This window comes from Primulina eburnea, chromosome 1 (assembly GCF_022965805.1).
Source record: "Primulina eburnea isolate SZY01 chromosome 1, ASM2296580v1, whole genome shotgun sequence".
Taxonomy (NCBI): domain Eukaryota; kingdom Viridiplantae; phylum Streptophyta; class Magnoliopsida; order Lamiales; family Gesneriaceae; genus Primulina; species Primulina eburnea.
This window is the reverse complement of record NC_133101.1, coordinates 4,937,419-4,951,769: the sequence shown is the minus strand read 5'-3', so window position 1 is coordinate 4,951,769 and position 14,351 is coordinate 4,937,419. Positions and strand designations below refer to the sequence as shown.

The following is a 14,351-nucleotide window of genomic DNA, read 5'->3' as shown; positions in this document are numbered from 1 at the left end:
TTGTCTGTGTTTTCGCTGGGTGGGAAAACGCGGGTAAAAAATAAGGGGCATAAGCTAACGACGGTTTAGGCTCAAAAGCGAGATCAAAATTCGACGTCTGGGGTTGAAATTAATCAAGCATGTACATCGAGCTTGAGCAGAACTGCACAAGTTTAATCTTTTAACAGAACAGATAAGCAACTATTAAAGGACGTATGAAACAACTTTCCAACAATGGTTCAGTGATTCAGTGTAATGCATAGCCACTATAAATGCAATCAAAATCATCAAAGAAGCCAACTTTTTGACAAGAAGTACCATTTATTCCTTTTGTCAAGTTAGTTTTTTCTCAAGGCAATCAGACAGTGTCGCCCTTATTGCGTAGGCATTAAAGGAACAATCTGGGCAGAGCAAACAAAAACAGCATAGGCATTGTGCTTCAATCTATATACATTCGGAAAGGGTGAATTTCATCTCACCAGAAAACTAACGAACCGAGCTCGTGTTATCAGATAATTTTACTACCATCAACATGGGTTGTAAGAAACAACATACACCCCGATGAAATTTCAACAAGCTACGAGAAAAGGTACGGAACAGAGGTGTATCACCAGATTCATTCACCAAGAATTTTATAAGCACATAAAATTCAGCACACAATTCCACAACATATCAACATAACTAAACCACGAGAACAAAACATTCTCACTATTCAACAATATCTTTTATAGCCATTATAATCAAGATAATGCAACTCTCCATCACAATAATAATGCTAAATATATCATCAGAACGAATTCACAATCCATAGCCAATCATCACAGTTAAGATAAGTAAGCTCATCCATCATTTTTCCTCATGCATAAAATCAATTTAGCAGTGAGTGATGCTTTTCCTATGGTCTGTCACAGAAAACAGATATTGTGCAACTTCAAACAGTAGAATATTCATGGGACTACCAAAGATTGAGATATTGTTGATCCACCAATTTATTTGACTTGCAAGATACAACAATAGTTAAGAACAAAACCGAGTTCTTGCCCAACCATTAGTTAATCAAAGGCACTTCGAAAAGGTCGAATCTTTTTACATTTCGATAATCAATGATTTATCGATCATAAGATGCACTTAATTGACACATTTGATTTGAAAAATTGTGGAACACCATTGTTGCCAAAGTAATAAATCAATAGTTTCAGCACTTGCAACAACAAAACATAGCTGCTAATCCAGTGTTTTGTGGAATACTCACACGCAAAAACATTATGTAAATGATAAATTCGAGCTAGAATTCCATTAAATGATAACGCCAACTTCAGTAAACAGCTAACCTCGGTGTAAAGCACTTGATTCATAGGCAAGGAAAAACAATCTCCTTTCTTTAACAAGAAATTCTGAAAATTATGCTAATACAAGTAGTCGAATACATTATAGTTTCCCGTATAACACTCCCACAATCTCTCGAAATCAGCTCAAGGTTCAAGATTACTCCTTTTATTATTTAAAATACGCCATAAAGATCAGAGTAAACACAAGGAAAATCAAAGGTTAACATGAGCATAAGCCTGAAGGATCTCACCGGTGAGCCTACAGATCCTCCACTCCGGAAGAACCTGCGCCCCCATCTGCTCGTAAAATGTAATGGCGTTAATATTCCAATCCAGTACCACCCACTCCACCCTCCCGTACCCCATCTTCGCCGCCTGCGCAGCCACTGCAGAAAGCAGCATCTTGCCCAATCCATTCCTCCTGTAACATTCCCTTACAAAGATATCCTCAATATAGAAGCCGGGTTTCGCCAGAAACGAGGAGTAATTGGGGAAAAACAACACGAACCCACCAACGGTAACGTCATTAAAAATCACATCAACAGCACTGCTTCTGAAACTCTCCTTCTCCGGGTCTTCAACTGGGAGGTCCAGGTTGAAGGATTTCAGGAGCGGGGTGAAATGGGGGTTGTTCTGGGCTGGTGGGAACGGGGAAGGGGAGAGTTCCAGGAGGAAGACGGTGAAGGAAGTGAATGGCGGAAGAGGGTGTGGGGGGAAGAGGGTCTCCGAGAGGGAGTCGATGGTGGCGGAGAAGAGGTGGGTGAGGTGCTCGAATACGGCCATTTGGTGGATGAGCTTGTGGATATGGGGCACGTCTTCATTTGTAGCGAGGCGGATGCGCGTGAAAAGTGTATGGCCAGTTGGAATGGATCCCGGTAAGGTGATGGCGGCGGCTGACGGCGGAGGAGGTGGAGCTGCAGCGGCTGCCATTTTCAGAGGTTTTGTCGACGATTCTTGAAGGGAAGTTGGCGAATATTTTGCGGGTTGGTGTCAGCATACAAACGTTTGCTGGCAAAAGGATATATATTTATTGAGTCAAGTTTTTTTAAATAAAAATTAAATGTAGCATAAATATTGCATAAAAGTTATTATATATAATTTTTTATTATCATAATCGATTTAATCCCAGAAAAAAGTGATTGAAAACAAATATAATGAGATCTATGAAAATATCAAGATATATCAAAACTTGAACATGTCAAATTTATAATATTTCAAAAAAAATTACAACATGAGATTTCACAATCGACATTTTTCGAGGTATATTGGATAAACTTCCAGTTAATATAATAGTCATAAACCACTCAAGGCATATTGTATAAACTTTCGAAATTATGCTGTAGTAAGATAAATCACAATAAACAAACTTAAGTTGTGTGATGGACTCACCCAAAAAAAAAAGTAATTTCAAATTTTTTATCCAAAGTCCAAAGTGACATCCATAGTTAGTTACCCGAATTACTATGGTTAAATAAATAGAGTGGATATCAAGTGACACTGTCTCACGGATCTTAATCTGTGAGACGGGTCAACCTTACCCATATTCATAATTAAAAATAATATTTTTAGCATAAAAAATAATACTTTTTCATGGATGACCCAAATAAGAAACTCGTTTCACGAATACGACCTGTGAGTCCGTCTCAGATAAGTTTTTGCCAAATAAATATTAGATAGACAACATATATAAATTATGAATGAGTCTCATGTGAGACCGTTTCACGGATCATAATCTGTGAGACGGATCAGCCATACCCATATTCACAATAAAAAGTAATACTCTTAGCATAAAAAGTAATAATTTTTCATGGGTGACCCAAATAGAAGATCCGTCTCACAAATACGACTCATGAGACCGTCTTACACAAGTTTTTGCCATAAATTATATGTTATACACGTCTATATTTATGGCTATTTATATCTTACTCTTTTATATATAGGATGATTGGTCTTATTTCTAATATTTTTGTTGGGAAGTAACATTTTGAGAAAAAAAAATTGAAGAAAAAAATTATATTTAATATTAGGTTTTGAATTTATATTTCTTTATGTATGTTAAATCATATGAAAATATATTCGAATGGATATTTCAAAATTGTTATAGAAGTGATATTTTCGGGGGAAAAAAAATGTATCTCAAAAAGAAACTTTTGATTTAAATACAGTAAATTGTAGGAGAAAAGTACATTTTTTATTTATTGTAAAAAAAATATATATATAAGTTATGGACTAAAAATACAATTTACCGTTAACAAGAAACAATAAAAAATATGTAAATTACAAGACAAAGAATATATTTTTTCTCAAATACAGTAGTGATACTCACGGGAAATCTAGGGTCCGATCCCAACGAGCGTCACTAGATCAGACGTGGGCTTTAAGATGACCCTGAGCCTGAAATCAAGAAAAAGACCGTTAAGAGGGGGCCAGGAGGGTGTCCTGGCGTAGCCCCTCCGACGCTCAAGTCAGTGACTGAGGATATATAGGGGGAGCAGCTAAGGGTGCTGCTGAAAACAATATTGAATTCAATCCATTATCATACGCTCAAACCTGGTATTTATAGGAGAATACCTGGGCTTGTCATGGGCCAGTCACCTGTGGGCCTCAGAAATGGGCCGAGATTTTGGGCCGGATCTTGATGGGTTCATCCCTGGAGTATCAAGTAGTATAATCGATAAGCGATGTAAATTTTAGTTAAATATAATAATTATAATTTGGGAAGCATATAAATTGGTAGAAATACAATTTGATAAAAAAAAAATTAAAAATGAAGGAGTAACATTTTTTTTTTATTTCAAATGAAAAAAAGATTTGTAGAAATAAATCAAACACAAGGTTCTTATGTCTCGATGAGACAAGGTCTCATTTCTAAATTGGTACAAATCTCCCTCTACAATATTAAAAAAAATTTCTTGACATTTACATATTCATCATATATTGTAACACGTTTTACTCAATATTAAATAGACTCACACAATTTGGAATTTTTATTTTAAACTTAAATTGAAATTAATCAATATTATTTTTAAAAAAATTGTTGGATATCAATATAATTGTTAAGATATATTATTTTAATTGAAATTTGAAAAGATTTAGGATCAAACGATGAGAAATACAATAGGATTTTGCTTCGTTTCATTTCATTGGAATGAGTTCCGTTTAAAAGTTCCCTCAAGCAAGGGCGAGCCAGTTGCTCAACCCTCCATGTTGATGGAGGTTGGATTCTTCTTTCGGGGGCTAATCACTCTTCACTAGTTGGTTCAGAGAATGGTAAAATTCAAACCAATGCAAATCAAAGAAAACCCAGAGTGGGAAACACTTTTGTGCTCTCTTTAATCGACGGATTCAGAGAAAATTTGATTCGTCATGAACTGTCTTGAACGTAGCATTTATATTAAACTAAATGATCGACTCATGACAATTTATTAGTAATTATCGGAACTTGAACTTAGTTATTTGAAATATATATTTTTTAAAAAAATTTGTAAGAACTGGAAAAAAAATATGTAGTACTTTGAGATAAAATAAGAGAAGTTGGAGAAATGTTAAAAAAATATGTAGAGATATATGAAAATTACTATTAAGCTTGTTCATCAAAGTTACATAATAAATATCATGCAATTTCCATAAAATTGAAATTAAACTTTTGTGTCAAATTGATACACACATAATCTAATCATATTTCAAATAACTTCATTCAATTGCTGACTATTTTAATGGTCAATTGCAGCAATGGATATTAAAAAAAGTCGAAAGAAATCAGTACAATCCATATATTTTTCAATGCACAGAAACACGTAACGCTAAAACTTTATTAGCCTATTCGATACGTGTAAATTAATTAACGATTGGAATTGTGGATTAGTGCCAACTGGAATCGGATGGTTTCCCAATTATCAAACATACAACCTTTTTAAATTATTTGACAAACATTATGCGGACAGAATTAAAAATTCATATTTATAGGAGAAATATTTAAGATATTTTGAGGAAAAAAATGTAAAGAAATTGAAAGGGCATTTTCAAGAATTGCTATTTGGTGAATACCAATTGTGGAGATCCAACTTTTTGCACTTTCACGTTAACTTGAACAAGGCAGGAGAGTGAAGATCATATTTATCCCTACAATAAAAAAATCAGCAAAAAAAAAGTAAAATGCTTACTTCACACGGTTCCATCCATTCCCTAAACTACCCTACCATTCGACAACTCTAGCACCATACCTATAATTCTTGTGTTCCATTTGTTCAAGTTTCATTGCCGGGGTGATGAGATTTCAAGAAGCTAATAATCCTCATCAGGATTAGAGGTTCTCAGCTGGTTGTGCAAACATAATGCCCTGTTTTTCGCCTGTGTCGACTGAAATCCGATACGAATCTGAAAGTCAGGCCACATCCCTTAACTTTGCACACATATGGCCTTTCCCCGGTATGCACCCGTAAATGTTCTGTTCTTGCCCAAGCCCATTTGAATGACATAGTACAACCATTCCATGGACATTTAAGAGGCCGGTCATCATCATGAACACGTTGATGCTGTATTGCATATTTGTGGGAGTTGAACTTTTTCCGGCATCCTTCGACTGGGCACTGGTTTCCTTTGTGCAGGAGGAGCTCTGCCTTCGTCTGGAAACTCATAGAGCAGCGATCTAAGTTGCATTTGTGACGTCCCTTTTGTATTTCTTTCTTACCCTTGCAGGAAACTGAATCATTAGTCGCATTTCTCAGCTTCTTTATGGTGACCGTGACATCAACACGTTTTTTCTTGTTCTTGTGATTTGCATCTTTTCTAGTCCTAGACCTCAAACCTTCACAGGGGCTTTTAATAAAGCCTCCGACAAGGGATTGATCTTCTGTTTGCAGGTCGATCTCTCTTTTCCGTTTGTTTCCAGTTTTGGCGTTTGATTTGGAATGAGCCATGGTGGAGTTCGAATCATCTGACTCTCTTTTCTCCTGCAATGATCCGTTGTCACTATCATTACAAGATTCTACAGTGTCATGTGTCTTACATGGGGCCTGAAGTTCTTCAGCCAAAGCAGAAACCGATTCATTTACAAGTTCAGTAAATCTAGAAACACCTTGGTGTTGATTGTCTCCATCTGCCTGAATGCCCTGTGGTTCTCCCGAACACGAGGCTTTTAACATTGCACTGTCTAAGATAAGTTGATCGGCAAAGGATTCCTCCTGCTTTTCGTCCCATCTTGGAGGAAGGTCATCGTTCAAAGACTCAGAGGAGTCAGCACGTCCACAGCATTCTTCCAGCATATCATTTGCATCAGATTGAATGTTACAATGGCTCTCAAGATCATTTTCTGCAACCTGAAAGTCATTTTTGCTTGCTACAACAATATCATCGATTATTTGTTTGTCTGTCAAAGTTTCATTTTCTATAGCCCGACAAATCCCATTTTCAGCTTTTGGTAAATCATCAGAATTCTCAAGAATCAACACCTTTTCCTCTATGCTACCACCAGATCCTGTGACTTCATGCGCCTGGGAATCGTGGCATGAATTTTCAAAGTTGTCCTTCCCTTTCTGTTCATTTAAAGAACAAACAGCAGCTTGTGACTCAGAATTCACAATCACTGGTAGAGACATAACAGGTGAATTTGCAAGCTCGGATGGAGGATAATTCCCGAAAAAGCCTCCTGTTGGCAAAAGCATCCAATGGTCATGAAGTGTTTCTGATTTGCCCTCTGCAGCTGAGGCACAGGGCCCAGATGAAACGTCTCCACCATTTTCAATTCTGATAGCAGTACTTATAGTCGTGCTTTTAGCTGTCGTATCTGGATCTACGTGGTTGGTGTCTGTAATATCTTGCAAGATGACGTTATTTGTGTCTGCCAGCCCTCCTATTCCTCCACAACTGCGATGTTTATATTTTCGCCTCGAATAATGAAGGATATTATCTACGTTCAAGACCACTGGTTGCTCCAACTTTGTTTTCACATCCTCCACAGCCTTAGTGCAACCAGATTGTTTCCTTGGCAACATGTTTTACTTGGCGCCTCGAGCGAATCTTTCTGGATGGCCAATTGAGGCAGGGCTTAACTGACACAGGAGTTACATCACAAGACAATGCACCCAAAGTCAATAAACGCTGAACTTTTTTCGAAGAAGAACTCTTTTTGACTTTCACACAGTTTCGTAAATTGATGTTCAACTGGAAGGTCCAGTCTCCTGCATGGTTAACTTGTTCCTCACTGTCAATTGCAGCACCAATCAAGTTCAAATCTTCCCGAGATGCAGTGTTTAGAGGAACCTCATTGCACTGGAAAGGACTTACGATTTCCTCAGCAATGACGGCAGCATGGGCTTTTATCTTCTCAAAGTCTAAACAAATTAAAAAGCTTCAACATACAGATTTATGCTCACAACAATGAAAAGGAGCATGCAATCTATAATTCCATTCATTTTATTGCTTAAGAATCCGGCTGTAGCCTAACAGGTATGAAACATCATGTTCACCCAAATTGACGGTGTTCCGCTCTAAGATGGAATTGTATGTTATTAGGATAGAGTGGTAAGTGGTAACTGATTTATTGGAGGATGAACAATATTCAACTTCGGGGTGTTTTTTGTGATTACCCTCTTCATTTATGATGGTCATATCGGCATTTTTAATTTTAGGTATTTCTGGCATGAAGAAACACACACCTCGTAGAGGTTCATGCCTAGCAGCAAAGATTTTCAAATTTGGGCAAGTTAATTGACCTCATCATGCTTTTATACTCTACCATTCTGATGCACAAATTGATAAGCTTGTAATTACCTGAATGACAGATCACAAGAACATTTGCTCCACCTTCCAAGCACAACAATTCTTCGATTTCCATTGCATGCTCTAGGCAGAATATCCGTGGCTTTGAAAACGCATTTGAAATGTTCCATCTCTTTGTAATTTCAACAGTTGAATCAACTTCAATCTCCGAAGGTGAAGAAAGCTCTGGGCCTAGAGATTGTTCCATGGATGAACATATGAATGGACCTGATTCAGCCACTGATACTGCGGCTTCATTCACATGGCTTACATTCCTATGATTTGATTTAGCCTTGTCTGTTTTACCTACAAAAGTGAAGATGCGAGCACATTTAACATACAAAAGATGAAGTAGGCATCTTATAGATGTGAGTTGGAGAGGCGCTAGATTCTAATGAGGAAAAATTAGCCAGTAAACCTAACAAGCAGCAGCCTACTTTTATCACCATAATAAAGAGAGCAAAGGAAAAAATTTGTCCTGCCAATCAATAGGGCCTGAAAAAAGTCAATTTAAATTTATTTAGAAGGTAAGTAGTACTCTTTAACACACCGCAAATAATGGATCGGGGTATGCAGCATAAGCACATCAAACATTTTCATTTATCGTGCCAGTTTTCGACATAAAAGCCACTTTTAACACTTTCTTAGTTTAAAAGATGCCACGGTGACAAGGTGGTGAAGAGAAATTACACAGCTTTTGGCCTTGTACCTTTAGTACACTCCTTGTCCACTTGACCATGGACAGAAAGGAAAGTGGATTCCAAAGATTTGACGACCTCCACACCTGGAGTAACAAGCATACCTTCAAGCGAAAGTTTTTTAGATGCTTCCTCGGATGGCTGCATAACAGCCATGAATGGAAAACCTAGAATGCCACAAGCTACACAGGGTAAAGCTCCAGAATCGATTTGAAAATCATATGCCAGGCCGTCATCATTAAGATCGAAACCCACTGCATTGATACACTTGCTCAACTGGCTAATGTAATCGAGATTATCTTCATTCTCAGGAAAAGGTTTTACTGTTGATGCAGATGTTCGATCGCTTGCATCTCGGCAGAACTGAGATTCTTTACTTGAAGATGGCAGCAGTTCTGCATCCCATAACACTGCATGGTAAGAGGAATTTCTCTGAAGGAGAAGAGTTAGTAGATTGTTTTCATCCAAGATATCTGCAACAAATGCTTTCTTTACTAATAATTCTCTTTCTTCTCTATGACGATCCCTCATACGTGAGCTACGTGCGCCAGGCAGTAAGGATCTTGGTATTCTGTGATTCAATTAACTCCATTGTCAAAGTTCTGAAATTCCAATCAACTTAGCATCTCGAACCTTGAATTAAAAGAGTTATCATATTAAACTGAAAAAGACAGGTACACACATGTGAACAAACAATACACCCTCTTTATATGAATTTTCCTTCTTCATAGGAAATTATTTTCATTGTAATGCTGATACGGTTTGACATCGAATTAAAAAAACCTAAACGATGAGTTGTTGATATCTTTGTCCATGTGCCCAAGAGCAACCAATATTTGATCTTCTCCCCTAAGCTATATGAATCGCTCACAGGTTTTCACAAAATATGCTACTTGAACTGAAACATTCACATGTCCAACCGCATGTCCATTCTAGAGAGCTACTGGAAACAATATTCTTTGGCTGTTTCAAGTCCGGGACAATATGCAACTAAACACATTATTATTTCAGTTATTTGCTTAATGAACACTACTTCGTAAAATTAACCTAAAAGATTATTGTCCCATCCTTCTTTGGCAAGTGATAATTAATGATCCGATGCCTCGCTTACAAGGAGTTTCCTCCAAAGAACTTCTAACAAGCCTCACGGACAGCTCTTTCTTCGACAATACTGATTTTTCAAGAACATTCTAGTCCAGGTAAAATTTCACGCATTGTTAGAAAGTTACTACTCGGATATTTTGATTCAAAGAAAACTTCAATTCATTAGCACAGATAAATTCAGAGAGTAAACACGAGCAGAAAACTTGTGCATTGGAGACACCATATATAAGGAAACTGAGTTATCCTTTTTCTATATCTTAAAACACAATAGTGGGTAATACTGCACCACTCACTCTTCTGAAATCATGTACAATTCGCTTTGGCATGCTACTTGATTATTCAAGGAAATCAACATAATAGGTTACAACAAGAAACCACCATTGACATTTGACACCATAACTCAAAATTGGGACCTTGGATGGTTTAAGAAAAGGAACTAATGACATCACGAGCAGTTGATCATTTTGAAATCAGAATCCAATCTGAGTACATGAAAATCAGGAGTAAGCAAGTTACATGTTACATTTAGGCAAATGTTAAATGTAATCTCTACAGATCGAAATCAAAAGTCTTTGGTCGACACTATACAGTAGTAAGAGAAATAGAGTTAGTAAGTTAACCTTGAAATAAAAGACATGGTCAACAGATAAAGTAATTGCTGATGAGAAAGCATAGGAAGGTAATTCATGGCAGCTCTTCGGACAGCAGCTTCCTTAGCTACTGTAAGCCACTTTGGTGTGCCAAAGTTAGCTGCTTCTCCACAATTAAAACCTAAAATGTTAAAAACAGAGAAGTGCAAGCTGTAAAGATCAAGGAAAATGATTTAAAGAAACATGCAAATGTGTAACAGAAAATAAGTAAAATTTCGTATATATATCAAAATATTAGCAAAGAAAAGGACGAAGTTGATATTGAGCTATGATAATGAGCAATCAAGTTGCAATTGAAAAAAACCCAACGAGCTGTCGCTCATATAAAAAAGTGTATTCATTAAATTTACAATGTACAGAATACAAAAATATGATAAAACTAATCAGTAAATACATAAGATAGACTTCAGTCAAATAAGCAGACAAAGTAATAAGTAATTACCATGGCTGTATCCAGTGTGGTAAGCCCTTGGGAAAGTCACAACAAATTCACCAGGGTTCTGTACCAACCTAAATTTTAGAATTTTAAGATTAGCAGAGAATAATTCAATTGAATGTACTGCTACTATATCAGCCTCCATCACATATAACTGACAACCATGCAAGACATCCTCTAATTCGTCTGAGGCGAGAAGAATAGAAAACAAAATAATAATATAAAAGTATACAGAAACTAAATCCACCCACCTGCAACAGGGCATGCCTGATGCAACAATAACTTCAGGAGACAAAATCGTGGTCTTCTCGCCCAAAAGAGATAGGGCAGCTGTAAAATACAAAGTAGTTGCATCTGAGTGAAACAATCTGATTCATATTTTCAAAAAATGATTGAATCAATCTAATTTACACTTTCCATTGGAATGCAATTATTAGCTTTGCATTTATGAAAATGGATTTGAAATACTCTTCCTATGAAAAACATTGATACTCAAGAGCAGAACTGGTTAAGAAGTCGAAGCAAATTTTATATTAGGAGAGATAAGGCTGATTCAACTTTCAAACAAGACATAAACAGCTCAAGGAAACTTCTTTGAATCTTAAAATAAGGTACCTACTGAGAAAGCATTTTCATGCATAAAATGGACCAATGTTCTTTCAAGGCCAGCATCGGACATAAAAACTCACTTTTGTAGAAAAACAATAGAAAACGCAAGAAATGGGTGGAGATTAAGCAAGAATTCTATCACTACAATATTATGTGTGCACTCCACACAAGGCTGAGAGATCTCTTTAGGTCAGGAACAACAGATTGTAAGGATTCTAATGTCAACCAGTAAACCAAAGTCCTAATTTGACAAAACCTTGACAATATAAGTTACTCATAGTTTAAAACTCTCAAGTAATGAGGGTGGTACAGTAACTACCTTTGATATACTTGAGAAAACGTCAAAAATTAATCCCAACTCAAAAAAAAAAGTTAGATGAAATGTGCAATTTAGTAATTCTATTTATCCTCATATTACTTTTCCACAAGTTGTACCACTGTTTTGGTGCTTTAAAATTTGAAAATAACTCCCACCTTCATGTTTATGTAACTGCTTGGGGATTATTTTTTTCTTTTTTAAAACATTTAATTTCGGTAAACAAGCGCATTGTGTGTGAGTGAGTGCATGTGTAAAACACTAGTATTAATTAATGACTAAGGAACAATCTGCTAAAAACCAAAGAATTGCATCAAAATTAAAGAGAAGTTCCGTTTAAATCTCCCAGAAATGTCGGAACCACGCATGTTAAAAACTAGGTTAAATGATTCAATAAGCAAGGTAAAGGTTTATAATGCCTGACATTCTTCCAAAGAAGCAAATTCTTCCTCTACTCAGTCATGTGTCGTGACCTTTTTGTCATGAATGGATATCATAAAATAGTTATTACTGAACTACAGAGCTGCAATGTTGGACCAGAATCAACATCAACGTAAGGATAATGATCTTTGTCCAATAATCAAGTAGAAATCTATAAATTTTGAATAAACAGCGAAAAGCATATCATTAGTAAAAAATAAAAGAAAGTTAGCAGCATAAAAGGATTGAGGGAAAGAAACCAGAGTCAACATAAATCATCTTGATACGCAAAAGTTTAATCACATATTCAGGGAAAAGTTGTTACTCACTCAATTGGTCTATATTTCCTCCATAGGCATGAAGCCGGATGACTTCTTCAAAATTAAAGGCATAATCTCCCGGTACAGCATACCAAGTCTTTGGAGAACCCATGTGCAGGAAATTCAAACTATGAAGGTCATGATCTTCCACATGCCAAGCAAACCAGCTGAACAACATTCCAACATAAACCATGGGAGAAGTAACACCAGGAATATCATCAGGCATAAAACGTGTCAATGATCCTGGAGACCGTGCTATTACTTGCAAATTCCAAGGACTGTTTGAAAGCTTCCAACCAGCTGTACCATGCATCTCAATACTACTGTCAAAATCCTTATTCACAGAAAAGGCAGCGGTTTGATGGGGTTGTACAGGTTGTAAAGAATTTGCAGTCTCCTTACATAAATTAGGAGTGTTATTGCTACCTGAATCGTTACCAGAATTAATATTTTTTGATAGACCCAATTGATTATTATTGCTATCAGAGCTTCCTAAATTACTTCGGTCGAATGAATTCCTTTTCCTTCTCCGCCTCCTACCCCTATGGAAATAATGCAACAACCCCTCTGGCTCAGCGAACCCTGATCCAGGCACATCATTTGCATACTCAACATAAATGGGCTTCTCAGAAGCTGTTTTCCAAAACATGGCTTCTATAACCAAAGGATTCACCTCCTTTAGAGTGCCCAACTGACTCTTAGCAAAATGCTTTGACTTTGCTTCAAACTGCTCTAGAGTATACACCTCTCCACTCTGCCAAACTTGCTTTTGATATGTTGGTAACTGATCTCCAACCATCTCCTTCACCCTTCTCCCCTTGTCACATCCCAATTCTTGTTGCCTTGTAGTAAAAACAGCCCTACACTCCCCACCATCCACACCTCTATCACAACTTTCATCCCCGGCAATATCCATTTTCGATGATGCAACAAGATTCAAATCTGAACCCAACTCCGGACACTTGGAAAGTGACTTATTCAAGTTATGAAGTACATATTTCCTCGAAGGCTTAGGAAAAGGTGGAATTACTTTACATATACCAAAAGCACTGGCCTCTTTCTCTATTTTGGATATATAAGCAATCGGGTCAGCAAATTCCGTGTCCGTAGGCCGAAATTCAGGCGCCAGCGGCAACCCCTCAAGCCATTTAGGTATTTCCACCTTCTTCATTTACACCACCCTAAAAATTCACATCAACACCATAACCACCACCGGAATACACCGAACCTTTTCAATGTTAACTGCACATAATGCACTACCGTTTACAACAGATACCGTTACAACAGAAAGAAATAACCTATGCACAAGAGGGAAATTATTCACATTCAAAAGCGCAAATTAAGAACAACAGTAAGACCTGTAGCTTCAATACTATGGAGAAGTGCTGGAGTTCAATAGCGACAGAGAACTGAAGGGGGCGAGACTAGGTTAAGATTTGGGAATGCGCAGAATAGACTAACAGAATGTGAGATTGTTACCTTGCGCCTGGGCGACCATTAGCATATGGTTAGGTCACTGTTACTGGGCTAGTGGAAGATATTTGGTATTGGGCCCTGCTGGGATAAATATCCAAATCTTTCGGTCCATCACTCTCCGTGCAGCTGCGTATTATCTAGTATTATTAATTCAATTATTAAACAATCGTCTTAATATCAAGAGTGAGTGTCATGTGATATCATCTTACGAATCTTAATCTGTGAGACGGATCAACCATACTTATATTCACAATAA

At 37.0% G+C, this 14,351-nt stretch overlaps 2 protein-coding genes across 2 annotated transcripts; both read right to left on the bottom strand.

The window, feature by feature from the left end:
* Positions 1-1,298: 1,298 nt before the first annotated feature.
* LOC140823630 (GCN5-related N-acetyltransferase 8-like) lies at positions 1,299-2,310 on the bottom strand. The gene has a single exon (XM_073185077.1). The coding sequence runs from the start codon at positions 2,235-2,237 to the stop codon at positions 1,521-1,523; it is 717 nt and encodes a 238-aa protein (XP_073041178.1). The 5' UTR covers positions 2,238-2,310; the 3' UTR covers positions 1,299-1,520.
* Positions 2,311-5,307: 2,997 nt separating this feature from the next.
* LOC140823622 (lysine-specific demethylase ELF6) lies at positions 5,308-14,113 on the bottom strand. The gene is given in 9 exon segments (XM_073185066.1): positions 5,308-7,291; positions 7,293-7,639; positions 8,079-8,372; positions 8,776-9,335; positions 10,489-10,639; positions 10,961-11,028; positions 11,206-11,284; positions 12,629-13,800; positions 13,978-14,113. Coding segments are annotated over 8 exon segments (4,332 nt in total). The 5' UTR covers positions 13,791-13,800; positions 13,978-14,113; the 3' UTR covers positions 5,308-5,620.
* Between the last annotated feature and the right edge of the window lie 238 nt (positions 14,114-14,351).

Coding starts and splice junctions, on each gene's coding strand:
- LOC140823630 (XM_073185077.1), bottom strand. CDS start 2,237: ATGGCAGCCGCTGCAGCTCCACCTCCTCCGCCGTCAGCCGCCGCCATC.